This window comes from Brachypodium distachyon, chromosome 1 (assembly GCF_000005505.3).
Source record: "Brachypodium distachyon strain Bd21 chromosome 1, Brachypodium_distachyon_v3.0, whole genome shotgun sequence".
NCBI lineage: Eukaryota > Viridiplantae > Streptophyta > Magnoliopsida > Poales > Poaceae > Brachypodium > Brachypodium distachyon.
The window spans coordinates 8,406,913-8,432,536 of NC_016131.3; the positions used below are offsets into that span (position 1 = coordinate 8,406,913).

Genomic DNA, 25,624 nt, shown 5'->3' on the forward strand with positions numbered 1-25,624 from the left:
ATATAGCAAAACACCTATAGAAAAGGTCGCATCATATGCAGCGTAAAAACCAATGTTTGCAACATACATAGTGTATGCAACAATGAGAAAAAACATTTGCAACATCAAAAACAATATTCCCTCCGTTTCTTAAATTAGGGCGTATATTGTTTCCTTTGACCAAGAATTAATCTACTAATATATATTTTTGTGAAATAAAATTGATATCAATGCATTCGTATTCAAAAGTACTCCCTTCGATTCTAAATTCTTGTCATTATTTTGAACTAAAACAACGACAAGAATTTAGGATCGAAGGGGATACTTGTTTATGTATGATTTAAATCACATAAATCACACTTCGATGGAATAATCCTTGGTCAAAAGCTCGGTAAAAAAAACAATATACGCTCTAATTTAAGAAACGAAGAGAGTATCTCGTACACACAAGAATCGTTACAACATAACAACCTTGTGTCCATAGCAAATAATGAGCATGCTTGTAACATGTCGAGAAACCATTTGCAACATCAAAATTTTCAAAATTATTGATCTTCCACTGGCACACATCTGGGACGGCACCTTCGCAAGTTTGAACTCGCTGGCGACGAAGCCAGTTCGCCCGAGTATTGTCTAAGGCGAAACAGATGATCACGAACTCATTCCCCTCAATCCCAAAGTGTTTTAAAGCTTAAACATCAATATAAACTTTATGGAATTGTCAATGCCACAAGCAACATGGAAACTGAAGAGATGTACTAGCTCGGAAGGAGGAGTCAAAAGAGGCACAGCTAATGGAAGGAACCGCCGGCATCGAACAGAGTAGCAGCCTGCAGCGGCGGTTACGAGGAAGATGGGAGTCTAGTGACGAGAGGAAAAACACAAGGCACGCGGGACGCCGCCGCCGCGAGAGAGAATCGTTTCCAAAAACAGAAAAATTCGCACTAGAGGCCCGAAATTCCCAACGAATCCATGCTACCTGGCATGACTGAAGCCATTTTTACCTATGTACTGCAAGAAGCTAGAATGTTGAATTCACGCGATGCTACTGCACACGAGTAAAACAACGCAGGCAACACGAGCCCCCCGGGCTCAGCTACAGCTGGAACCAACTCTCCCCCAAGCACTGGATGGAAATCTTGACCTCTTGGTCATGCTCAGCTCAGCCATTACCTGCGTCGTCCGTGCAACATGACAGCAGCAGCAGCACGAACCTAGGACAATCATTTCAGCGCCGACGGATTCAGATTCGTTTATCTCCGGCAACGCTTCTCTTCGCCAGGCGTCAGCAGATAGATAGGTACTGCCTCTATTGTCTGCACAGCACAGCGCAGCACATAAGGTTTGCTACATGATCTATTCATCTGTGGCGCCGGAAACAGCAGAAAGGAACACAGCTCTGACGCAGCCGTGTTCCTGCGGCTCCGTTGATCAACAACTCAACGTCTTACCAAAAGAAGGCACCGGGTCGAAACAAGCAGATTACCAGCTCAAAACAGAGAGTAAACAAGTAGAGCAAACCATCATGGAACGGAACGATTCAACAACACAAAAGCAGCTGAAGAACAACGGCACAGAAGACAGAACAAGGCGATAAATCGGAACAAGAAGAAAATCATACACTGACAACAGATCGAAAGAGGTGTGAAGGTCACTGTAATTCTCGCTTTGAATCAACCGCCGTGACGATAAGCCATGCATCAAGACCTGATGAGGCAGACACCCCCGGCTAGTGGTTTCTTCCTGGACGGAAATGATCTGCTAACTGCACTGCATTGCATTGCGTTTGTGCGACAGAGAGATACAGGATACACCATCGCCGGAGGAGAGTGAGACCCCTACGCCTCCGGCGAGCAACAGTAGCAAACAGCACGGACTGACACACCACCCACACCCACCGGACAACGCCGCCTCGCCTTGCCTCATTTCCCACTCTGAAGAATTAGGACAACACAGAACAGAGAAAAACACCCCCACATTGAACACCACATCTGGGACAGTGGAAAAGTTAGCGCATCCTTTCCGTCCCGGCTCACACGAAGCCGACCTCGGCGAACTGCAGGCGCGGCTTGGACGTGGTGGAGCCAGGGCGCGGGACTGGCATCATGCCGTCCGGGAGCGGGTTCTTGCGCGGCCGGCCTCGCGGGCGCGGGACCTTCGGAGGCGCGTGTGGGTCCCTCGGCTTGGGAGGACGGCCGCGCCGGCGCGGCGCGGCAGGAGTTGCCGGGGCGACGGCTAGTCCGTCGCTAGGCGCGCCGATGGCGGCAGGAGGTCCGCCGGGGTATCCTGGCGGCGGGCGCACCTTCGGGGGCCGGCCGCGGCCTCGCTTGGGGGGAGGCGGCGGCGGCGCGTCGTCGGGAGAGCCGTCGTCGTCCTCCTCCTCCTCTTCTTCCGCCTCTACGGGGCGTCCCACCGGCGGCGGGGGGAGCGCGTATTTCCCTCCGGCGACCGCCACGAGCCGGTCGGTGGCGGACATGCGGGAGAGGTGCGCGGCGACGAGCGCGGGGTGCGACGGCGGGAGCTCGCCGGCGGCGCCGCGGGCCGCCTCGATGCGGCGCGCGATGGCGGCCTGGCTGGAGCCGTTATCCTCGGCCAGCGACGCGATCGCCTCCACGATCATCTGCACCCAAGCACAAGAAGCCAAAGAAGTCAATTTTCGGAGACGGATCGGGATGCGCCGGGCGCAGATCTGGCGAAAACAAAAAAAGGCGCAGGCAGCAGCTAGGGTTTAGTTTAGAGGGAGGAGGGGCGGTTTGCCTCGGGGTAGGAGGGGAGCACGGCGAGGTCCGAGGGCGCGGGGGGCGACGACTCGTCGCCGCTGGAAGTGGAAGTGGCCATGCCTGGGCCTGACTGCGTCGCCCGCTCGCTGTCGCTCCGTGTGAGAGAGGGGGAGAGAGAGAGAGACTGGAGATGGATTTGGAGGGTTGGGAGGGGGTGGGAATTGGGGGCGCAGCAGCGCACGGGGGCCGCGAGGCGGATCTGAGAGCGGGGTGCGGGGCGCTGCGGAAATATGGAATGGAAGTACAGTTTCGACAAGGAATCTGTCCGGTCGGATAGTAGTCCCGCTGCCCGGACCGGCGTTCCACCCGCGGCAATGATGATCACGCCTCAGGCTCGCTCGTCACTCATCGCTCATCGGACATGTCACTGCTTGCCGATAGCTTGCATTTGCATGCCACGACAAAGTACTCCCTCCGATTGGTTGGAAAAAATTTGTTTACATCTGATTATAAATCTCCGATTGTTGAATAACCAGTACTCTTGTGTGCACATAAAATACTCTCCTAAATTCTCGTCGTAGTTTTAGTTCAAATTTTCGAAAGAATGGAGTAGTTGATAACTCGGGCTCAAAACAAACCAAACTTTTGCGGAAATATGGATGTCGATGTCAACTATTGGTGGTGTGATAAAGACTTGTTTTTTTTTGGCGCCCATGCGATCCCATGTTTCATATGTCAAAAGCATGCAAGAATGGCAAGTGGAGATTGAAGTGGAAGAGCAAGTTATGATGGATGCAAACAACTTGAAGGAGGAATGTTAAGGTGGCATGGGTGAACTAATGGTCAAAATAGAATTCATCGTGTCGAGTGATGATCGTCTATTGCACTTTTGGGATAGCTTTATAATTGCGAAACACCTGGTGATCGAACAAGGTGCCAAATGTTGATAGAGTTGTCATCTGTTGTAATGGCCGGCCGTTGGTCGTGATGTAACAAGCTAAAGAGCATTGCTAGTAGGCTAAAGCATTGTTTCAGCCCTAGTCTTTTATATTTTTGTGTAATAAAATAACTTCAAATGGATGACAAGAGGAGCTCATGGCGCATCTTAAGGAAGAAAGCGAAATAGGAAAAAAGAAACCTATATTCAACAACAATTGTAGCCTTCTGCTTGTTTTGCCTATGAAATTGGAGCACTTTTTTATAGAGCAAGAACGCTTATTGTAGCATTATTTTGCAAAATCAAACTTGAATATCTCTTTTCATATTAGGCGATCGAGAATCATTCGAGAGTCAGAGATCAAAGAGAGGCCAATTCACTCTGAACATGCATGTGTCGATAGGTTTATCCTTGGACGGTCGAAGACCATTCGAGAGGCACAAGTTAACTCCAAACATACACATGTCGATGGACTTATCCCTATGAAAAGTAAAATAGAAAAAAAAATAAACTCATCATGTTCATGGATAGTGTCCATGCAATCAAAAGCTTGGTTGGCAGACAAAAGGAAAAACTGCTCCACGACAACTCATTGGCGTTGATGCCACTCTTTGGAGTCAAAATGGTGATGAATGACGAGCCAAATAGGAGAATTTTTCTGACTAGCGTGAGAAGTTGCAATTGCTAGATGGCCGTGCGTGACATTGACACACCGACAGCTAGATGCCACGTCCAGCTTTCATCCAAGGCGTGGGAATGTGCATCATGTTTTACGCTGAGTCGGGAATGCCCCCGGCCAGGTGGGGCCGAGGCTTATTTTTTTTAGAACAACGATTGCTGAGTCATTCATGTTTTATCGTGGCTTTATTGATTTATGAGAAAAATACAAAAGATCAATACAGTCGAAATTAACACTAGATTTTTTTTTATTTTTTGAAAATCAACCAGGATGTTGATTAGTTACTGAAAACCGGGGTCTTACAGAGTCTTACAGTATCCGGCAAAACCTCCTGGGGAGCAGAATTAAGGAGGAAACGAGAAGACTTAGAGTTACGGCTGAATTGTGCCAGCAGGTAGCAGGTGAGCTGCCTGGACCTGTCCCCGGCCCACTTTGCTGACGCTCATCCTCGGGTTCTGGTAGATCAAAAATTCCGCCTCTTCAATAACGTCGAACCATCCGACTTGTCTCTTGTCTTAGCGTTGATTGCACTGAAAAGCGGCGGAGCTATCAGACTCGAGACCAATTGGGATGGAGCAGTGTCTTCGGGCCAGAGACGCTCCCTCTCTGCAAGCAATGGCTTCAGCTTCGTCAGCGGATCTGACAAAGTGCAGCAGCCCCAGGGCAGAGAACACCACATCACCGTTGTTATCCAGAGCAATTGCTCCCCAGGCACCAGAATTCTCGCCAGCTAAGAAGCTTGCGTCCGTCAGCAATTCAAGAGAGTAACGCGGAGACGATGACTCACGGTTTTCACAGTCACACGTTGTTTCATCTCGTGCCACCAAATTAATTTATTTTGTCCTATGCTACAGAGAGATTAGCAGGGAAATTAGTACTTGCGACAAGCATTTATTTTCTTACTGACGACTCTTTATTTTTCTCTAATTTTCTCGTTCTCTGCATCTCTGTCCTATTTTCAAGTACATTGTTCTCTCGTTCTCTGCATCTCTGTCCTATTTTCAAGTACATTGTGGTACATGACATGTTTTTAAGTACATATTTATACATTATGATAAATTAATTGTATCTTATCAGTTTTTAAATACCCCGTGTACATGAACTTATAAGACGAGTACAACGTATGGTACATCACAAGTATCTTATTAGTTTTTAAGTACCATGTGTACATAGACTTATGAGACGAGTACATCGTATGGTACATCACATTTATTCAAAAAAAACACAGTACATGATGAGTACATCAAGTTACATGACAAGTACATCAAGATACGTCACAGATAAATCAAGTTACATGACAAGTACATCAAGATACGTCACATATACATCAAGTTACATGACAAGTACATCAAGGGTACCTCACGCATACATCAAGTTACATGACAAATACATTAAGGTACATCACAGATACCTCATCAATCCTACATCATAACAATCCGATGGATCAAAGAGAAGAACTTGAATTCAAATTTAAATTCAACAAAACCAAGTACCTAAGTACATATGTAATCGAATTCAACAAAGCATAATCACAGGAGATAGAAAATCCTTCGTAGGTACCTCATCAATCACAATCACAGTACCTCGTCATGTACCATGGTACATCACCTGTACCTCGACAATTATTAAGTACATCATCATATCTTGACAAAATCACCAAGAAACAAATAATAGTACATAGATCAAATAAATTTTAGAAGATACCTAAAGCACTGAGATGCAAGAAAAATTCTCAATTCAAAAAAAAATCACAGCAGCAACATCATGCACCGGGACAAAAAATCAGATCGAGAGATGCGGAAGGAGAATAAGATCGAGAGACGTGGAAATCTGCTGCTCCAAACGTGAACAACGCAGTGGAGGGAGCCGCCACGGGGGAGTGGGAGCCCAGCATGACGGCCATGGTGGAAGAGGAGGCAGCAGGGCGGCTTGTCTGCCGCGCTGGAGGAGGGGCCGGCGTCCGCGACGGCCCGCAGGGGCGGCGGCCGCCGAGCACTACTACAAAACGGTCTATATGCCACGCAACATCAGTAATGGGTCCGGCGCGACCGTTACTGATAAAAAACATCAGTGTCGGTCGCGGCCACGACCGTTACTGATGAACCGAGCGGGAACCGTCTGTCCCCGCCCAGCCACACATCAGTGGCGGTCGCGCGACACGACCGCCACTGATGAACACTCATAGCTCGCGAGTTACATCCACTGATGAACCATGCATCAGTAACGGTCGGACTAGCTCGACCGTTACTGATGTGTACACGATTATCAGTAACGGTCGAGAAAACCTCAACCGACACTGATGTTACTCGCGTATTAAGTACGATGTGCGAAGCCACAACTGGTCGCGCCGCGCGTCGTGACGGACCAGCTGTGGCCCCTTCCTCTCTGGCGACGGCGACCCGACCGCGCCATGGCCTCCGGCAACCACCCTAGGTGCGCCCTCCTCCCTCCCCCCCGCGCCGGCGACGCCGCCTCCATGGCCGGCGAGCGGCCGGCGCGCTCCGATCTTCGAGCCCTAAGCTTCCCTCTCCCTCCCGATGTCTCTCCCCCCCCCCCCCGATCTCTCTCGCCGGCCTCAATTTCTCTCCGAAATTTCCCAATTTAAAATTTTTGAGCTCCGCGGTCGCCGGCTGAAATGCGGCGTCCTCATCGTCACCCGGAGCTTCCTTCTCGCTTGCGTGCTCTCTCTCCCTCCTGATCTTACTCGCCAGCCTCCAATTTCTCTCCGAATGTCTCTAATTTCAAAATTTTAGTTAGCTCCGGTTAATTAGCACATTAATTTCCTTGTCAATGATTAGGCTAACTATTTTGCTTTTTTGTTTTCTTGTGAATTGTGTTGTAGATCGAAGGATCGTTCTTGGATGTACGCGAAGGAAAGAATCAATGCTCGATGGATAACCGAATGGACGGTCTTTTTTGGAGTCATGAAAGGTGATATGGAACGAAAAGGACTTTTGATGATGCGTTGCCCATGTCGCAAATGTGGAAACACATGCATGATGAAGCCTGAAGATGTTCAGATGCACGTGCTGGCATCGGGTTTTGTCGATGGTTATTCTCGCTGGACTTGTCACGGGGAGGATGCGGTTGATGTCGGTAGCGGTAGCGAAGATGATGATGTCCTGCGGTATGATCTGGTGAATGATTCTGAGAAAGAAATAAGGGTCGATGAGGAGGCTAATGTGGAAGGTGAAGTAGCTCCACGTGGCAGGATTGCCGAAATGCTAGATGACCCGTACCTACGGGACCAGCTGGAGGACCCCGAAGATGAGGCAGAGTCTGCTCAGTTCAAAAAATTGTTGGAGGACGTAAACACACCCTTGTATGATGGAGCTGGCGAAGAAAACAACGTGCTCGAAGTGACGCTCGAACTTTTGAGGCTGAAGGCAGCATCATGCTGGTCGGACAAGGGCTTCACGGGCTTGTTGAGTTACCTTGCTTCGGTTTTTCCACAGCCAAATAAGTTGCCCAAGAGCAGATACGAGGCGAAAAAGATTACATGCCCGCTCGGATTGGATTGCGTGAAACATCATTCATGTCCAAACGACTGCATGGTATACATTGGAGAGTACGAGAACCATGAGAGCTGCCACATATGCGGTGCATCGAGATACAAGAAGAAAAACGCCAGAGCTGGCGAAGACGATGGGGAAGAAGTGATGAAGGGCAGGCCGGCAAAGACTGTCTGGTATCTTACGATAGGTGGCCGAGTTGAGCATTGGATGCAGAACGTTAAGGATGCGAGGTATCTCGTCTATCACGATCCGGCGCAGGCTGCATTCGATCCTGACGGGCACTACCGTGTGGAGGAGGCTGGGGTCCTAAGACACCCTGCCGATGGGATTCAGTGGAGGAACTTGGACACGTCATTTCCATATTTTGGGGCAGAGCCCAGAAACCTGAGGTTCAGTCTCAGCACTGACGGGATAAATCCTTTCGGAAACATGAACAACAAGCACAGCACATGGCCAGTGATTTTGTTCGTCTACAACGTTCCTCCATGGTTAATCATGAAGAGAAAGTACATCCACATGTGCATGCTCATACAGGGTCCAAAGCAGGCAGGAGCTGACCTAAATGTGTGTCTGCAGCTAGTGAAGGATGAGCTGAAGCAGCTTTGGAACCCTGGCAGAGTGGTTTGGGACGCAAACAGGAGGGAGTACTTCACGATGAGAGCAGCACTTCTGACGTGCGTGCATGACTACCCTGTGAATGGAAATATTTCATGCCAGGTGACACATGGCTACAAGGTCTGTACAAAGTGCGGGGAAAATACGACATCGAAGAAGTTGCCCGCTTCATCCAAAATTGTGTACATGGGCCACCAAAAGTGGTTGGATGCTAAAGACCCTTGGAGGAATGACAAGGAAAGGTTCAATGGAAAGAAGGAGCACGGGACAGCACCGAAGAAGAAGTCTGGTATGCAAATCCTCGAAATTGTGAATGATCTTGAGGTTGTCCCCGTAGATTGCTGTGAAGAAATATAAGGAACCTGAAGGCGTCGTGTGGAAAAGGAGGTCCGTATTCTGGGACCTGAAGTATTAGGCACATTTAGAATGCCGCCACAGCATAAATGTCATGCGCGTGGAGAAAAATGTATGCAACAGCGTGCTGGGGTTGTTGATGAACATTCCAGAGAAGACGAAAGATGGACCCAACGCACAGAAAGGACCTGGAACTCATGTCTATCAGGAAAGAGTTGTGGGGCAAAGATCAAGTGTCGGCAGCCGACAAGAATGGTTTCGTGACGGTGACCATGCGGTGTCGTCTTGCATGGTACAACCCGTACAAAGACGATTTGCATAGGATGTGCTAGTGCCTGCAGGGCATTAAAGTCCCATCGAACTACTCATCGAGCATCAAGCATCTAGTTGACATGAAGAGTCACAAGCTATCTGGCATGAAGTCTCACGACAACCATGTCATACTCACTCAGTTACTTCCAGTCGCAATCAGAGGTATCATGGAGCCGCACGTAAGGGAGACAATCATGAAGCTTTCTGACTTCTTTGACAGCATCTCGCAGAAGTCAATCACCGTTAGACGATGCCAGATACTGAAGGATAGTATGATACAGATTCTGTGCGAGCTCGAGATGTTCTGCCCTCCATCATTCTTCAATATCATGGTCCATCTAATGATCCACATATGCGATGAGATCCTGTCCCTAGGGCCCTCGTTCCTACATAACATGTATGGCCCTGAACGATACAACGGGGTTCTGAAGCGGTATGTTCGTAACAGATCGCGTCCGGAAGGTAGCATCGTGGAAGGCTTTAGGGCAGAAGAGTGCATCGAGTTCTGCACGGATTGGTTGGCCAATCAAAAATCAATAGGTGTTCCCGAATCACGACACAAGGGCAAGCTCGATGGCGAAGGTGGCCTTGGACATACATACCTTAATGTCTATGGAAGAGGAAGGGAAGCTGACTTTGAAAGAGCACATTTGGTTGTGTTGCAAACCGTCGATTGCTGCCGGCCTTATCAGGAAATGCACATGGAACAACTGCGAAATGAAAACCCTAAAAGAGGAGAAGTCTGGATCCACTGGGAGCACAATAAAACATTCGCAGTGTGGCTGAAGAATTATTGGTACGGCAGGGAGACGACCAATGTATCAAAAGAGACGGTTGCATGTTTGTCACGGCAACCTGCTTTCCACGTCTCTACTTGGCAATCATATGCGATCAACGGTTATAACTTCTACACTGCGTCTCAGGACCGTAAAAGCACGTATCAAAATAGTGGTGTAGTCATGACTTCTGAGACCGCGACCGACGACAACAGCAAAACCGAAGCGTTCTTCGGCGTTATCGAGGAGATCTGGGAATTGGAGTACTCGATCACAAAGATCCCAATGTTCCGTGTAAGATGGACCAAAGGTGACAAATAAGAAAGTCACAGGTTCACGACGATGGTGCTACCTCCTGAGATCCCTCATGAACAAGTTGACGTGACAAAAATCCCGGCAAGAGAGGAACCATGGGTCTTTGCTCAACAATGCAAGCAGGTATTCTATATAGACGACCAGGCAAATAAAGGCCGCGTCGTAGTAAGAAAAGGGAAAAGAAGCATTGTTGGAGTGGACGGAGTTACTTCACAAGAAGACTACGAAGGTTTCCATGATCCGACGACCGTCGCAGATGACGAAGAAGCGGAACGCACGATATTAACGAGGAAAAGAAGAGAGAAAAGAAGAAGTGATGGGAGCGACAGCGAGAAAATATCACAAAAACCCTACCTCAGAAGCAGTTCTGCGAGGAGTCAAGTTATGACTTACCGAAGGAAGGAGAAGCACTAGTAGTCACATTGTAAAAATGTACTCGTACTGAATCTTAATGCAAACTTTGTACTAAGTGGATTTTTTGAAATTTGTATGCATGAATTGAAATTTCTACTAGAGAAATGCATGAATACAAATTTGTACTAGAGAAATGCACAAATACTAGAGAAATACAACTCCCAAGAAGCATAGCAGCACATCAGTAACGGTCGCATAGTGGTTAACCGTTACTGATGTATAGGAGCACATCAGTAACGGGCCGCTACTATGCGACCGCCACTGATGTTCTTCTATACATTAGTAACGGTCGCATCCCTTATGCGCCCGTTACTGATGTGCATGGGGTATAAAAGGGAACCCGCCAAACACTTAGAACCATTGTTGCCTGCGCGTCCTCACCTAACCCGAGAGACCAGTTGCGGGTGTTCCTAACCCTAGCCGCGGAAGCGCCGCCGGATTTTCGCGCCGCCACCGCCTCCTTCCTCCTCCGCCCCCGCGCCTCCCCGTCCTCGACCGGAGCCCGCCCCCGACGGCCTCCTCCGCCCCGAGCCCGCGCCTCCCCGTCCACGACCGGAGCCCGCCGCCGACGGCCTCCTCCGCCCCCGCGTCGTCACCGAGCCCACGCCCGCGCCGTCTCCGTCCTCCCCACAGGTGCGCGCCTCCTCTGCCTCCTTCTCTGCTGTTAATTTAGGGTTAGGGTTAGGATTAGGGTTAGGATTCTAATAATTTAGTTCACTGTTAGGGTTTGATTCTACATGTTCACTGTAAGGGTTTGAATTAAAGAGCATGATTTGAATTATGTAGCTATATAATTTAGTTCACTATTAAGATTTGAATTATGCAGCTATATAATTTAGTTCACTATTAAGGTTTGAATTGTCTAGCTATATAATTTAGTTCACTATTAAGGTTTGAATTATCTAGCTATATAATTGAGTTACATGGGCACACGTATTGTGAATCAAAGAGCATGATTTGAATTACAAGGAGCCTTGCTGCTGCACATTAGCCTTCCTGCTTATATTGTTTAGCCTTGCTGCTTATTCAAGCCACCTTAACATGTTGTTTACTGTTGCTGCTATATAATTAGGTTCTTTATATAATGCTGTCTTATATATTCTTTGTTGCTGTTTATATGTTGCTGTCATATGTATACAAGTGTTAGCTTGCTGATATGTAAGAGCATGATTTGTAGTTTGTCGTAGTGGATAATTGAGTTAGATGGGCACGCATGAGTATATGCATTATATACATGATTTTTTATATGCTATATACACATGAGTAATGAATTGTGGGCCCGACCATCGTGTCAGGTCATTCGAGAAGAGGCTGGCCATCGTGCCGAGGGGGTACATATGCGGGTGGGTTTTTTATGCAGGTTTCGAGCTCCTAGTAGAGGAAATTTGCTAGTTTTTTTAGCATAAGTCATGCCGAAATTTTCGGCCGATACATATTTGATGGTTTTGATGGCATAGGTACGAAATGGACAACAGTAGCCAGAACCTAGTTCTTGATCGGGAGGAGGTAGATCGTGTCAATGAAGAGTCTTCATCGGGAGAGCAAATTGTCAGCTCTGGCTCAGGCCCCTCTAGATCAGAAGAGCGCAACAACGAGAGTAATCTGCAACCTTCTGAAACTCTCGCTAAGAAGCCAAGGAAGAAGACGCCGAGGGGGAGCCACAACTTGAAGGAGTTCTGTTACGTGGTCACCCGGCACTCTGATAGAGGCCGCCCGGAGTCGCCTGAGAGGGCACAGAAGGCCTTCGCAACGACTTGTGGAGCCGTTGCACGCCAGTATTGCAAGATCACCGACGAGTGGGGTGACATCTCCCAAGTCGTTAGAGACAAATGCATCAAGGAAGTTGCAAGGAGGTTCCAAGTCACCGACGAGTGGCGCGAGCGATTCCTAGCGGCCGTCAACATAGCAGTCCGCAATGGACTTGCTAATTGGAAAACCACCGCTAGAAGGTGGATGGACAAACCGTACGAGACCATCAAGAAGAAATGGCCGTCGGTAACTGATGAGGCCGAATGGGAAAAGTTCAAGAAGGAATCGTCTGACCCTGCCTTCATTGCGAAGAGTGAACGCATGAGGGCGCTGCGCTTAAGGAAGCCCTTGAACCACATGCTAGGGAGTGCAGGGAAAGAGGGGAAGAAGAAGGTCTAGCGCAAGCAGGACCAAATTCTTGAGGTGGCAAGCAGGGTGCCTCCAGTGCATGACATGCTGGAGGACCAACGTGCTAGAGAATATGCACATCAGCACATGACACCCGAGCAGTGGGCGGGCATTGAGCCAATGCAGCCGCCTGTTAAAAAATTTACGGTAAGGGTTCACGTGCATTTAGTTGTTTTCGGCGTTAATTATGACACTCCTGATCCATATAGACTCACGTCCCGTCTTATATGATAACAGGAAAATGCCCACAAATGGGAGGAGAGCAGGAGGTCAGAAACCTCGACAACTCCGTGCAGAGCAAGAGGTGGGAGTCGGCTGTGACCGCCGGCTTGCAAAAGGTGGAGCACACGGGCCATGTTCTAGGAGAAGGCGAAGGGGCCTGCTGGGATGATTATTTCCCGCCTGCTCCGAAGCAAAGCAGGGTTCAGAAAAAGCTCCCCGCCTCTTCTGAGATAATAGAACAAGCTAAGGCGGAGGCGCGAGAGCAGGCATCTATCGTGTCTCAAGAGGTGTCGCGGGAATATGCAGTGCAAGCCATCCATCATTTGGTGTCGGCATTGGCCAAAGACCACCCCGCCCTTGGCGCCATACTCGGGGGAGGAGTCGAAGGTTTGAGGAACCTCCTTCCTCCTCTTCCTCCGCGAAAGAGCACCCCGCTGAAGAGTAGCGCCGCCTCCGACACACGTATGGAGGACGAAGAAACCTACACCCCAGGTTACAGCCCGGCTCCTAGCATGGACAACCCCCCCGCTAGCCAACCTTTCCCAAGCGAGGCCAACCGGGAACGATCAGGGTCCGAGCGACAACATCCTTGTAAGCAATCTTTTCAAACTCTTTTTCAATCCTTACCTTCATGAATAAAGATCTTACACACATATGCCTTCTTCTTGTTACGCGCAGACACTGGTGAAGTGTCGTATCCACGTTGACAAGCCTGAGAAACCTGTAGGCGCCATTGGCCGCCTGATGCCCAAACAATCACCGCCGCCGGTGCACGGCATTCTCATGAACGACGCACAAGTGAGTGTGATGGTGGACTCCGTCGTCGACGACCATCGGGATTATGCCATCCCGCTACCTCCGGAGGAAGGCGTGGATATCCTAGGCGGTTGTCCAAACTACCGAATTATGTAGCCTAGGAGCTTGGTATCCCTCTACAACCACCGCCGACCCTCTATGACTCCATCTCCCTCCGTCCAGAAAGGTACTTCTCATTCGCCGCTCGGCCTTTCTGTTAGGATACTTCCTCCTGTAGATGCCGGCGGAGATGAAGAGCGGGCAATGTCGATGCCTGCACAGCTCAAAGATAGCCAGACCACAGGGTCGGCACAGGCTGGAAGCGTCCCTCCCACCTTCTCTCTCTTGGGTGCCGCTGAGTCCATGGGTGGCCGCAAGATCGATGACAAGTACAAGGCAGAGGAGCAGAAGGCATGGGACAGTAAGAGGAGGCATAAAAAGAGGGGGCGCGGTGGCAAGACCATCAAGGAGTCCTCCACTGTCACTCAAGATGAGATGCACCATGTGCCTGACATAATTGGAGTCTGGGAGGACAATAGGCCTGACATTCTCATCAAGAACCCATATCAAGGCCAGAGATTCGAAGACGGATCATATTTCGTGGCTAGGGAGTTCGACCGGGTGCTTCTTTACTATCCTGGAAGACCGATGGTCACCGAAGATTCCCTGCGTGCCGTGTCCAGAGAGATGCAAGAGCTTCATCAGTTCTACATGCAAGCATCAGCTGGTTCTCAACAGCATGCCCAACAGATCAATGTTAGAATCCCAAAAGACTGTGACTTCTTTGACCAAGAAATCGGGAAGATTCAGGAACGTCCTATCACCTTTGGTGTGGAGTTCAACGAACTGTTCCACCTCTTCAACCGCCAAAAGCTTGATATCAACCTCTTAAGGCTGTGGTCAGCCTACCAAATAAGAGAACTGCGGCGATTGGAGGTCAAAAAAGTAGCCATTCTAGACCCCGCATCGGTGACATCGGTCTTGAGCATGAAAAGGATGTCTCAAGAACCATGGCATCTAAATACTTGGTGGCATGTCTCGAGAAATACGCGGACGACAACTTCATCCTCTTCTTCCTTAATTTGGAGTAAGTTCAATTTTATATATGGAACCGTTTGTTTTTTCTAATTCAGTCTTTCTTATACACCCTTAGATACTAAAGTTTGTTTCTTTTGAAAACAGAGACCATTGGGTGACACTACTCATTTGTTTGCCTTGGTCCGCGGTGCACTATTTCGATTCACTGCTTCCGAAGACGGGTGTTCGAGGTAGGTTCTGGAAGCCCATCAAATCACTCATTAACACTGCCTGGAAAGTGGCGACCAAGGGAAAACTAGCTGGTAAAGGCTATAAAGACGAGCCTCACCACAACCGCAGGTTTCCTTGCCAGCAACAGCCGCCCGGCAGTGTGTTCTGTGGCTACTACTGTTGTCACATCCTTATGGAGAATGCCAGCATGTTCAAGCCTGAGTGGAAGGGGTCAGTCGCGGCGATGGAAGAGTACTGGCGGCCCCGAATGATAATGGGACACCGACCTAAATGGGTCGTGTATAACATTCAAAGGGAGTTCGCCCATCTCATAAACAATGAGGTCATCAAGCCTAGACTTCTTCGAACGCGTGGAACAAGTCGTGTCTAGGATTCACCCACGACAATAGATTCATTTGTATTCTTTACATGCTTTCATGAAATTTTGACACTTTGTAATTATGCTTCTATGGAATTTTGACACTTTGTAATCAATGTCGTGAAGTGTGATACATTTGTATTCCTTATATGATGCGGCTTATATACAATTGTATGCTTTAAATGATGTGATGTGATGCAGCTTTATATGTATTTTTCTGTGATGAGATACATTCTGTATATAATTTGTTGTGATGTATATAATTTGCTGTGTATTTACTGTGGTTTTAATTATTTTTTTAAATACCGAAAACGTATCAGTGTCGGTCGACCGACCGACAGTGATGGGGCAACGCGACCGTTACTGATGATATCATCAGTAACGGTCGTGAATGAGCGACCGTTACTGATGATGGGTATCATTAGTAACACTATATGATTTTTCGACCGTTACTGATAACCGTTTCTGTAGTAGTGGAGGCACGCAAGGGCGGCGCCCGCCTTGAGCTTGAGCACGCCTAGAGGTGCAAGGCGGCGTCGTGGTGAGGTTAGGTGGGCTGCGAGGGAGAGGCTGTGAGGGGAGAGAGAGACGAGACGAGAGATAAAAGAAAGGTGCAGTTAATTAGGGAGTAAAGGAGAGAGAATTAAAGGAAAGGAAAGATGATTAAAAAAAATGAAAAGACACATAGTTAGTTACCAAGATGGCGCTAGATCGCGGGGGAGTCACCCGGAGCTTTGGCTTTAAGAGAGCCCACGTCCAGCGGCTTCCAAAAAACATCCACATTCTCCCTGTAATTTGCCCCTATCTTGGAGCATATCCGCATTGAAGGTGCATATGCCCGTTAGGAATTTCAGGGGTGGAGAACATGTCCATGTTCATGGTCAGCAAGAAGTTTTTGATTCCTCGATAGTTTTGTCTCCTTTCCAAAAAAGAACATCATTTCTCAGGGACCAACAACTCCACCAGAGAAGAAGGAGGGAGGCTCTGGTATCTCTGTCGATCTGATCGGGCAGGATGAGCATCCAGTTTTCCCCTTTTTTAGCCAACATTCCGGAGGCAGCTTCCAATGTTTAGGGAGGGCCGCCCAGAGCGCTCTGGCCTTAGTGCAATTGTTAACGGCACGGTGCCCGTCTTCATCCTCAGAAGCACTAAATTTATTCTTCTCATTTTGACGTTTCTCGAGTCCAACTCAGGTGGTCTGAGTTTCTTGTGGTGGAATCAACCCATCCAGGTTCAAGTCCTAGACTTGACATGGGTGTCACATTTTCCTGAATTATTTCAAGATTTAACCGGCGCTATTTTTTTAGTGGTACGTGACGTACCCGTCAACAGCGAGGCGTCAGCGGTGACTTTATCAATCCCTTAAAACCTGCCGGGTGACTTTGTCAATCCCTTAAAATCTGTCGGCTTAGTCTTTCGAAGGTGCTTATAGGAATAGGGTGTGCCTTTGTGCGTTCATAAGGGTGAGTGTACGCGCATGTTGTGAGCGTCTTTCAGGATTTAACCGGCACTATTCTTTTAGTGGTAGGTGACGTACCCGTCAACAGCGAGGCGCCAGCGGTAACTTTGTCAATCTCTTAAAACCTGCCGGTTTAGTGTTTCAAAGGTGCTCATAACGATAGGGTGTGTGCACGTGCATAGAGGTGAATGTATGCGCGTGGTGTGAGCGTCTGCGTTTGTACTGTGTTTAAAAAAAAATTGCGGACTACCATGATTACACAATCTGAATTAACCTCTACGTTTTGAAAAACCTCATTCTTTTAGGGGAACTTGAAAACCTCATGAGTCTACCTCAGACACCCTAGAAAAGCTGGACGTGGCATCTAGATTCAATCCTTTCTGATGGGCTGTGTTCCGTTTCTACAAGAGAAGAGTTCATAGCCTCATAGGCCCATAAGCCCAGTAAAACCCTAAAGGCGCAGCCGGCGGTTCGCTGCTTGATCGAACCAAGCCACCGAGGTCAACTCAGACAGAGGTCAGAAGAACAGCAAGGAAAAGGCGCTCCCACCGACCCAGCGACGGGGCGGTGAAGCCGGCGGCGGCGGCGCGGGAGCGAGCGGGCATGGCTTTCTGGCAGGCGCGCGACTTCCTGTTTTGCAGCGTGTGCGGCACCCTCCTCGACTTCGACTCCGTCCGCTCCGCCTCCTGCCCTCTCTGCGGCTTCAAGCGCAAGGCCAAAGGTCTCCCTCCCTTTTTTCCAAGTCTACCCTGCTGTTCTTGGCGTCGTTGGTGCCGAACCTCGAGCTCCCGCTGCTTGCTCTTCTGGAGCTCCGATTCTGAAGTTAGAAGGAGGCTACGTCGATTCATGGATTGTTGATCTGACGCATCCTTGTATTTGGTTATTTAGTTTGTGGCTAATGCAGACTCGGCTCTTGTTTTTTGCAGCGATCGAAGGAAAAGAGACTCGGTACGCGGTCACCGATGAGGTACGGCTTCGCGGCTCTCTCCTTAGCTTGCGAAATCTTTTTTTTTTCTCCCTATCGCCTGGAGCGTCCTATCTCACCAGCGGACAGCTTGACACTAGTGTTAGTACTAGGGATCCCTATATAATTTATACTGATGAAGCTAGAAAACCCATCTTCTTTTTTTTTGACAACAGCTAGAAAACCCATCTAGATAAAGGTGTGCTGATTACTGAGTCTGCCTAACACTGCGCTACTTCCTATACTTGGATGCGATGTTGAGTTTCCTGAAGGGACACTAATCCTGCTAAGCTACTGGACTAGAGATTTTTTTTTTTTGAAAGGAACACAGACTGCATTCCATTAACTTAAACGAGCTGGACATACGCCAGCAACCAAGTCTTTTACATGATCAGGGAATGGGTCAAGCCATACATGATAGCTTCCCTGTTCCATATACATACCAAACGCTGCTAGACAATGTGCTGATACATTACAAGCTCTTGGACAAACTTCTATCTTACAACATTGAGAAGAGTACTGAATTAAAGCCTTCATTTCTCTTAACAAAACACCCAAACTTGAATTATCATAGTCATTGCTAGTCATCGCTTGCTTAAGCGTACTTGCGTCTGTCTCCAAAATGACCTTGTGACATCCCATTCTGGCTGCTTCCTGAAGCGCGTGAAGCATCGCTGCAGTTTCTGCATGAAGTGGATCAGCAACCATTTTCAGGTTACCTGCCCCTGCCACCAGAGCTTCACCATGTTCATTTTTTATAGTAAAACCCCACCCGCCAAAACAAGATGATTGTAAGCCCCATCGGTATTAATCTTCAGAAAATCTGTTGGAGGAGGAGACCAAACCTGTTGGGTGCTCCTCTTTAGCTTCTTGCGCCTTGTCATAACTTCACAAAACTCAGTAAGATGGAGCTGATAAGAGAAAAGAATTTCATCAAGGCTCCTAATATGATTTCCTTGATTTGCTTTATTTCTTTCAGACCACCAGGTCCACAGCAGCACACAAGTCTTCATGCATGTCTCTTCACCCAGCTGAAAAATTTCATTCATTAGCAATCGAGCATTAGGGCAATTGAGAAGGAGTTTTCGTATATCTTCCAATTGAGCTACTCTCCAAAGGGCTTTAACTGACTTACATTTTAAAAAGCAATGCCCACCATCTTCATCAAGTCTGTAGCATATTGGACATCTCGTATCTAGATCTATACCCCTTCTTTTTAATTTTGTTCTAAAGGGAAGGCTGTTATTTGCTAGTCGCCATAGAAAATGCAAAATTTTACCTGGCAAATGTAGCGCCCATAATTTCTTCCATGGTAGGTTAGTACTTATTTCAGGATTGTGTGACATTGAAGGGATGCCTTTTTCAGATTCTCGTGCTTCAGAATCAAGGACAACTTGATATGCCGATTTAACCGAAAAGTTTCCTTTTTTATCAAAGTGCCAAGCTAAGAAATCTTCGGCACCTTCTTGAATAGGAATTTGGAGGATTGCCTGAGCATCTTGTTCATTAAAAGTTTTCTTGATAAGTTGTTCATCCCAGGAGTAGAAGACAGGATCAATTAGCTCTGCAACTTTTGTTAGCAGATTATTTCCTCTTCTGGATGTGACCATCCTTGATATACCTTTTGGGAGCCAAGGATCTGTCCATATATTGATGTTCTCCCCGTCACCAACTCTCCATACAATTCCATTCTTCAACACTTGTACTCCTTTTAAAATGCTCCTCCAACAATACGAGATACCATTTTTCGGTTCATCCTGTAGCAGATTGTGGTCTGGAAAATATTTTGCTGCAAGGACTTGTGAGCATAGAGAAAGAGGACTCTTTAGAATTCTCCATGCCTGCCTTGCCAACATGGCAAGGTTAAAAGAATATAAATCTCTAAAACCCAGACCTCCATCTTTCTTTGGTTTTGTCAAATTTTCCCAGCTGACCCAATGGATTTTGTTCTCTTTATCCATGTTGCTCCACCAATATTGCCCTATCATTGTACTGATGTCATCGCAAAGAGTCTTGGTGAGGTCAAAGCAAGCCATGGCATAAACAGGTATAGCTTGAGCGGCTGCTTTTATCAAAATCTCTTTTCCAGCTTTAGAAAGCATCTTTTCCTTCCAGCCCTGTAGTTTGTTCCATATTTTCTCCTTCAAGTATTGAAAAGCCTTTGCTTTGGATTTGCCAATATATACTGGCAAACCCAAATATTTTCCTGAAAAACCTTCTTTGGAGATGCCTAATTGGTTCATCAATTCACTTTTGTCTTCAGCTTTTGTGTTCCTGCTAAATAGGATAGCACACTTGTCCTTATTTATAGCTTGACCCGAGCAGGCTTCATATGTATTGAGAATTCTGTTTACTTCTTGTATACTGCTGGCGTTAGCTTCGATGAGAAGAAGGGAGTCATCTGCAAATAACAAGTGACTTATACTAGGAGCAGATTTACAAATTTTGATTCCTTTCAGTTTCCCATTTAACTCAGTGTCATGAAGCATGGCAGAGAAGCCTTCGGCGCAAAATAGAAATAGATATGGAGAGAGAGGATCACCTTGGCGGAGCCCTCGCTCTGGAATAATAGTATCGGTTGCATCTCCATTTATCTTGACTTGATACTTCACCGTGGTGACACATTTCATTACTAATTCAGTCCATCTTCTATCAAATCCCATCCTCAACATCATTTCGTGTAGAAATTTCCATTCAACGCGGTCATATGCCTTGCTCATGTCGAGTTTAATTGCTGCATAGCCTTTATTTCGTGTTCTTTTTCTCTGCAAAAAATGTGTCAATTCATAAGCTAAAATGATATTATCAGAGATCATTTGTCCTGGGACGAAGGCACTCTGATTTGGAGATATTAGATCAGGGAGGACCAATTTCAGTCTATTAGTGAGAACCTTCGAGATCAGCTTATAAACCACGTTGCAGAGGCTTATAGGCCGTAGATCTTTTAAATTATCCGGAGCTGCAGTTTTTGGAATAAGTACTATCATCGTGTTGTTCCAACCATCTGGCATCTCTCCTCCCCTGAGTACATTGAGAACTTCTTTTGTGACCTGATTGCCGATGATGTTCCAGAAGCGTTTAAAGAACACTGCTGGCATCCCATCAGGTCCTGGCGCCTTCAAGTCCCCTATGCTATCTAGAGCATTTTTTATTTCTTCTTCTGTGTACTCCGAACAGAGGATTTCATTCATTTGTTCCGACACCCTAGGCTGAACTGCACGGAGGATTTCCTCATTATTATGTCCTGCTGCAGATGAAAAGAGGCTAAAGAAATAATTAGATATATGTTCCTTCAGCTGATCTGTATTGTCCACCCATGATCCATCATCCCTTTTTAACCTTCTTATGGTATTTCTCCTTTTCCTCTCTGATGCAAAGGCATGGAAGAAAGCAGTATTTTTATCACCAGAATGAAGCCATTTTACATGCGCTCTTTGCTTCCAGACTATATCCTGTTGATGATCTAGTCGGTTCAACTTATCCTTCAGAAAATGCTCGCGGTTTACCCTTTGTTGATTAATTTCCCCCTTCTTATATCCTCCCAATCTTGTTTCAGTTGCTTAATTCTCTTTTGTAAGTTTCCAAACACGTTTTCATCCCAATCTTTAAGATCTGTGGCCACTTTCTGAATCCCTTGTAAAACATTGCCTCCACTCTGTATGTTCGATAATCGCCAAGCATTATTTACAATAACTTCAGTCCTGTTCATCAAGCCATTTAGCTTCAAATCTGAAAGCATTTTTTCCATTCACACTTCTAGGTACTTTTAGTGATCCTTCAATTAGGATTGTGACAGGTCTGTGGTCAGAATGCCTAGGATCACCATTTATAACTTTATAAGCAGGAAAGCGTGCACACCATTCTCTAGATCCCACTGCTCGATCTAGTCTTTCTTTAATGTAATGATCAGCATCATGATTTTTATTACGCCATGTGAATTTATCTCCAGTAAATCCTAGATCTCGCAGTCCACAATCAAGTAATGTCATTCTGAAATTCTCCATATGCTTCTGATTGCGTGGAGGTCCTCCTTTTTTTTCATGAGCATATAAAATTTCATTAAAATCTCCTGCACATAGCCATGGAAGCTTTAGCTGTTGGTTAAGAATTCTCATAAGTTTCCATGTTTTTTCCTTCTTATCTGTTGCAGGTTCTCCATAAATTCCAGCGAAACACCATTTGTAGCCATCTTGTTTAGTAATTTCCATATCCACATGATATCTCGAAAAATTATGCAGCTTCGCATTTATGTGTCTTTTCCACATTAAAGCCAGACCGCCCCTTTTTCCTTCACATCTTTGTACCACCATTCCAGACATTCCCAGAACACTCTTGAACCAACTCATTCTGTTCTCATCCGTTTTAGTTTCGGATAAAAACAGCACATCAGGGGCCACCTGCTTCTGGAGATTCAGAAGCCCACGAACTGCCAGGCCATTCCCCAATCCCCGGCAGTTCCAAACTGTTATTCTCATTTTGATTCGCCGCGCTGTCCCTGCAGCCCAGCGCTTGCAATCTCAGATTTGGTGTTTTTCTCGTTATCCTCCTCACGATCAACCTGCGTTCTGGCTTTCTTAGTTAATTCAGTAATCTCATCAACATCCATGAAGTCTGCATTTCTTTTCTTCAGTTCTATCCTATATAACTTCTTCCCGATAATGTTCCCTTTTGTTCTTTCTATCCGCTTGTAAGTACGTTGCTTCCTGCTTTTGAGCCACTTTTTCGCTCAAATTCTTGACCTCCTTCTTTTGGCTGACTTTTAATTGCTTCATTATGCTTGTTCACGATTAAATCTTGTCTCTGTTTACTTACTTCATTTCCCTCCACCATTGCTCCCCAGGACTACTAGAGATATCTAGCTTGACTTGATCACCAATTTCTGATTCTTTGCCCTTTATATTAGTAGTCACCTGCTTGTCCTCAAACATTAATTTTTTTGCCTTCAACTGACCTTGTTTGTTCTCCCTGATTTATGTCAAAGGGGCTTGCAGCTTCTCTATCTTCTCCCTTTTTTGATATTCCTTTGTCACTTCTGGTCAGCAAATTCTTCCTCCAAGATGGGCCATCGCTCCCCTGCTTATTACCTCCTCCAACAATGTTACTTCTCCAAAAGTCTCCATTATCATTGGACCCTCTACTTTTTTCTCCACTTGAACTTCCCTTGTAAATAACTGCTCTTAACCATGGACCAAACTGTCTAGCACCCTCTCTCTTAGTTATTGTTGGGCAAAGCTTTTCTGTATGTCCAATAATTCCACACTTGTAGCAAAAATCTGGCAAATATTCATATTTAAAAGTGACAACTTTTTCCTTCTTTTTCTTTCTTTTTTCCTCGTCGTCGTCTTCATTTCCTATCATCCTTTCATTTACCAGATCTTGTTCCTCTTCCTCCTCGTCCATGAATAAAGTAGTGAGTTTCATTATTGCGACAGTTATATCCATCCGCACCTTGATTTGCATAAATTCCCCCATTGCATCCCCATTATCATCCAAGTCTACGTCTAAGAATTCTCCAATTTGTTCTCCTTACAGTTCTGCTGTTTCTCTGCTCATCACGCCCATCGGAACGTAGTAAGCCCTTACCCATATTGGAATTGTCTTAAACTCATATTCATCAATGGTTTTGCTTGGCATGAATTCCTCCGTCACAATCAGATCTTTATCAAACATCCAGGGTCCTCCCTCTATTGTCTTCTTTTTTGCCATCTCTTCATGGAACAAAAATAAGAATCTATTTCTACCCAACTCTTTGCACTCAACTCCAGAGAAAGGGCTCCAAATATTACCCAAAGCCCTACCTACGTGCCCTGCTCTTGCAGGTTTTTCAGAATAGAGCTTACCCACTGCTTGAAGCTTGCTCGCTTTCAAGGAACAAGCCTGCTTCTTTCCGATTCTGATTAATTTCTTCTCTGCATCTGAAAGCCGTAGATTTTGTAGTCTTCCTTCCACCCCGTCTACTGCTAAAGTCTTCTCATCACCCATGCCAGCCGCACTCGGTCGCAACTCCGGGCTTCCGCCTCCTCCCCCGTCACCTCCAAACACCCCCTCCGCCAGACACGGGACTAGGATTAACAGGTGTATTTGGTTCTCTCAGGGATTGGACTGAAGCTCAGAGTTACACAATGTTCTTTAGATCAAGCAATCAGACCCCTCAGGCAGCTTTGTTAGGCTCTCACGATGGCAGTGGGATGGGAAGGGATGGGATGGGATGGATCTGCTGCACCTCTAATGGATTGTGGAAACGGACGCGATTCTGAAGATTTTGGTGGATTTGGGACGAATTTTGGGCGGCAAAGATTGCCGACGGAAATCGCCGTGGAGTCGCCATGAAGTCGCTAGAAGCAGCACGAAACCGTCACGTGCGGACGGACCAATGGGGTACCACACTGTACTGTATGATTTTTGACTAGAGATATTTTTTATTGAAAAGAAAGAGACGAACTCTTCAATCTTTTGGTATGCATAAATTAGCATCACCAATGGAAGAATATGAATTCTACATAAATCTACTAAATTAAGAATTGGTGGTTTTCTAGCTTGACATTTTAAGTTGCTCTGTAACTCCTATAGGTATTGATACACTTATCATACTAGGCTATTGCTGTACTAGTTAGCAAATGACAAATTGATTTTGGGGCTACACGCTACATACACCTGTTGTTTTTAAATCCATGCTTTCTTGGTATGTGCAGATTCTTTTACCAAGCAATATAAGTTTCTATTTTAGGAATGTATGTTCTGATTTTGAAACGTATTTTGTGACAGGATATTAGAAGGGAGCTAAAGATCGAACCGTTTGTGACCCTTGAATCAGCACCAAAGATGGATGTAATTGTGCAAAGAGTTGTTGTAAGTTAAAAAAATAATTATGAACATATAACCTAATAGCGTGATTACTTCTTTGATACCTTGAGCGCTTAACAATGTTGTTTTGCATTAGGTAGATGAAACCTGTCCGAAATGTGGCCATCCTCAACTCGAGTATCACACGAAGCAGGTTATTTACCGAGTTCGAACATTCGATGACATTTTAGTACCCATTTTTCTCTTTCTGGCTCTGAATCTTGCTGAACTTCTGGACGTGTAATTACAGCTACGGGCAGCGGATGAAGGGCAGACTGTCTTCTACGAATGCCCGGAATGCAGGCACAATTTCAAGGTCAATAACTAGGAAAGAACTCATCAATCACTTCACGTGTATGGCCAAAAGAGAAATGCTCTTGCCATGAGTTGACAAGCGATGTTCAAAGGGTTTGCAGCGCCTTCGTCCGTGCTCTAAGCATGAATGTTATCTGGGATGTGCTAATCCATACATATGCCAAAAACTTTTGGGCCGAATCTTTTTGTTATTGGGGTTGATCCACATTTCAAGTACTATTAGTATGTATTTTATCCAGCTTAATAGCATCTCCAGCAGCTTCCCTAAACTGGTCTGGTTTTAGGGATAGGAGAGAACTTTTTGGGAAAAAAGATGTTCCTCTCCAGCAGGTTCCCCAAAGTGATTCCTTATACTAGTATTTTGTTTGCCATCACACTTGCACGTGGGACCCAAATGTCATTTACTAAAAGAAAAACCGTCGCGCACCGTCGCTTGCCGTTGCGTCCACATGTCGCCGCCCCTGTCCGTCTTGAGCTGCCCACCGATTCAGAGGGGGGGATGGGGTCGCGATGCCAGCAGCAGGTCGAGGAGGAGCACTGTAGGCAGCGCTGGTGCTCGGCGCGGATCGTAGACATCCACGCCGGCCAATTCGAGCGCCGCTCCGGCCGAATTGACGTCTAGCGAC

At 46.6% G+C, this 25,624-nt stretch overlaps 2 protein-coding genes and 1 non-coding gene across 3 annotated transcripts; 2 read left to right on the forward strand and 1 right to left on the reverse strand.

Annotated features, from left to right (window-relative positions):
• Window positions 1-1,610: 1,610 nt before the first annotated feature.
• On the reverse strand, window positions 1,611-2,981 carry LOC100835594 (HMG-Y-related protein A). Its single transcript, XM_003560776.4, has 2 exons — window positions 2,737-2,981; window positions 1,611-2,599 (listed from the first exon to the last, which is right to left on the reverse strand). The coding sequence occupies exons 1-2, from the start codon at window positions 2,815-2,817 to the stop codon at window positions 2,012-2,014; spliced, it is 669 nt and encodes a 222-aa protein (XP_003560824.1). The 5' UTR covers window positions 2,818-2,981; the 3' UTR covers window positions 1,611-2,011.
• Window positions 2,982-5,396: 2,415 nt separating this feature from the next.
• On the forward strand, window positions 5,397-5,519 carry MIR7784B (microRNA MIR7784b). The gene has a single exon (NR_127076.1). It is a non-coding gene; the product is annotated as a microRNA MIR7784b (primary transcript).
• Window positions 5,520-17,358: 11,839 nt separating this feature from the next.
• Window positions 17,359-25,338, forward strand: LOC100824554 (DNA-directed RNA polymerase I subunit RPA12). The gene is made up of 5 exons (XM_010232811.3): window positions 17,359-17,597; window positions 17,803-17,843; window positions 24,606-24,689; window positions 24,781-24,837; window positions 24,934-25,338. Exons 1-5 carry the CDS (start codon window positions 17,480-17,482, stop codon window positions 25,009-25,011), a joined length of 378 nt encoding a protein of 125 aa, XP_010231113.1. The 5' UTR covers window positions 17,359-17,479; the 3' UTR covers window positions 25,012-25,338.
• Window positions 25,339-25,624: the final 286 nt, after the last annotated feature.

Bases quoted from the DNA above. Each gene is read 5' to 3' on its own strand.
- LOC100835594 (XM_003560776.4), bottom strand. From the start codon at position 2,817: ATGGCCACTTCCACTTCCAGCGGCGACGAGTCGTCGCCCCCCGCGCCC. The intron at 2,600-2,736 runs GCAAACCGCCCC...GCTTGGGTGCAG, and splicing joins TGCTCCCCTCCTACCCCGAG to ATGATCGTGGAGGCGATCGC.
- LOC100824554 (XM_010232811.3), top strand. From the start codon at position 17,480: ATGGCTTTCTGGCAGGCGCGCGACTTCCTGTTTTGCAGCGTGTGCGGC. The intron at 17,598-17,802 runs GTCTCCCTCCCT...TGTTTTTTGCAG, and splicing joins CTTCAAGCGCAAGGCCAAAG to CGATCGAAGGAAAAGAGACT. The intron at 24,838-24,933 runs GTTATTTACCGA...GTGTAATTACAG, and splicing joins TCGAGTATCACACGAAGCAG to CTACGGGCAGCGGATGAAGG.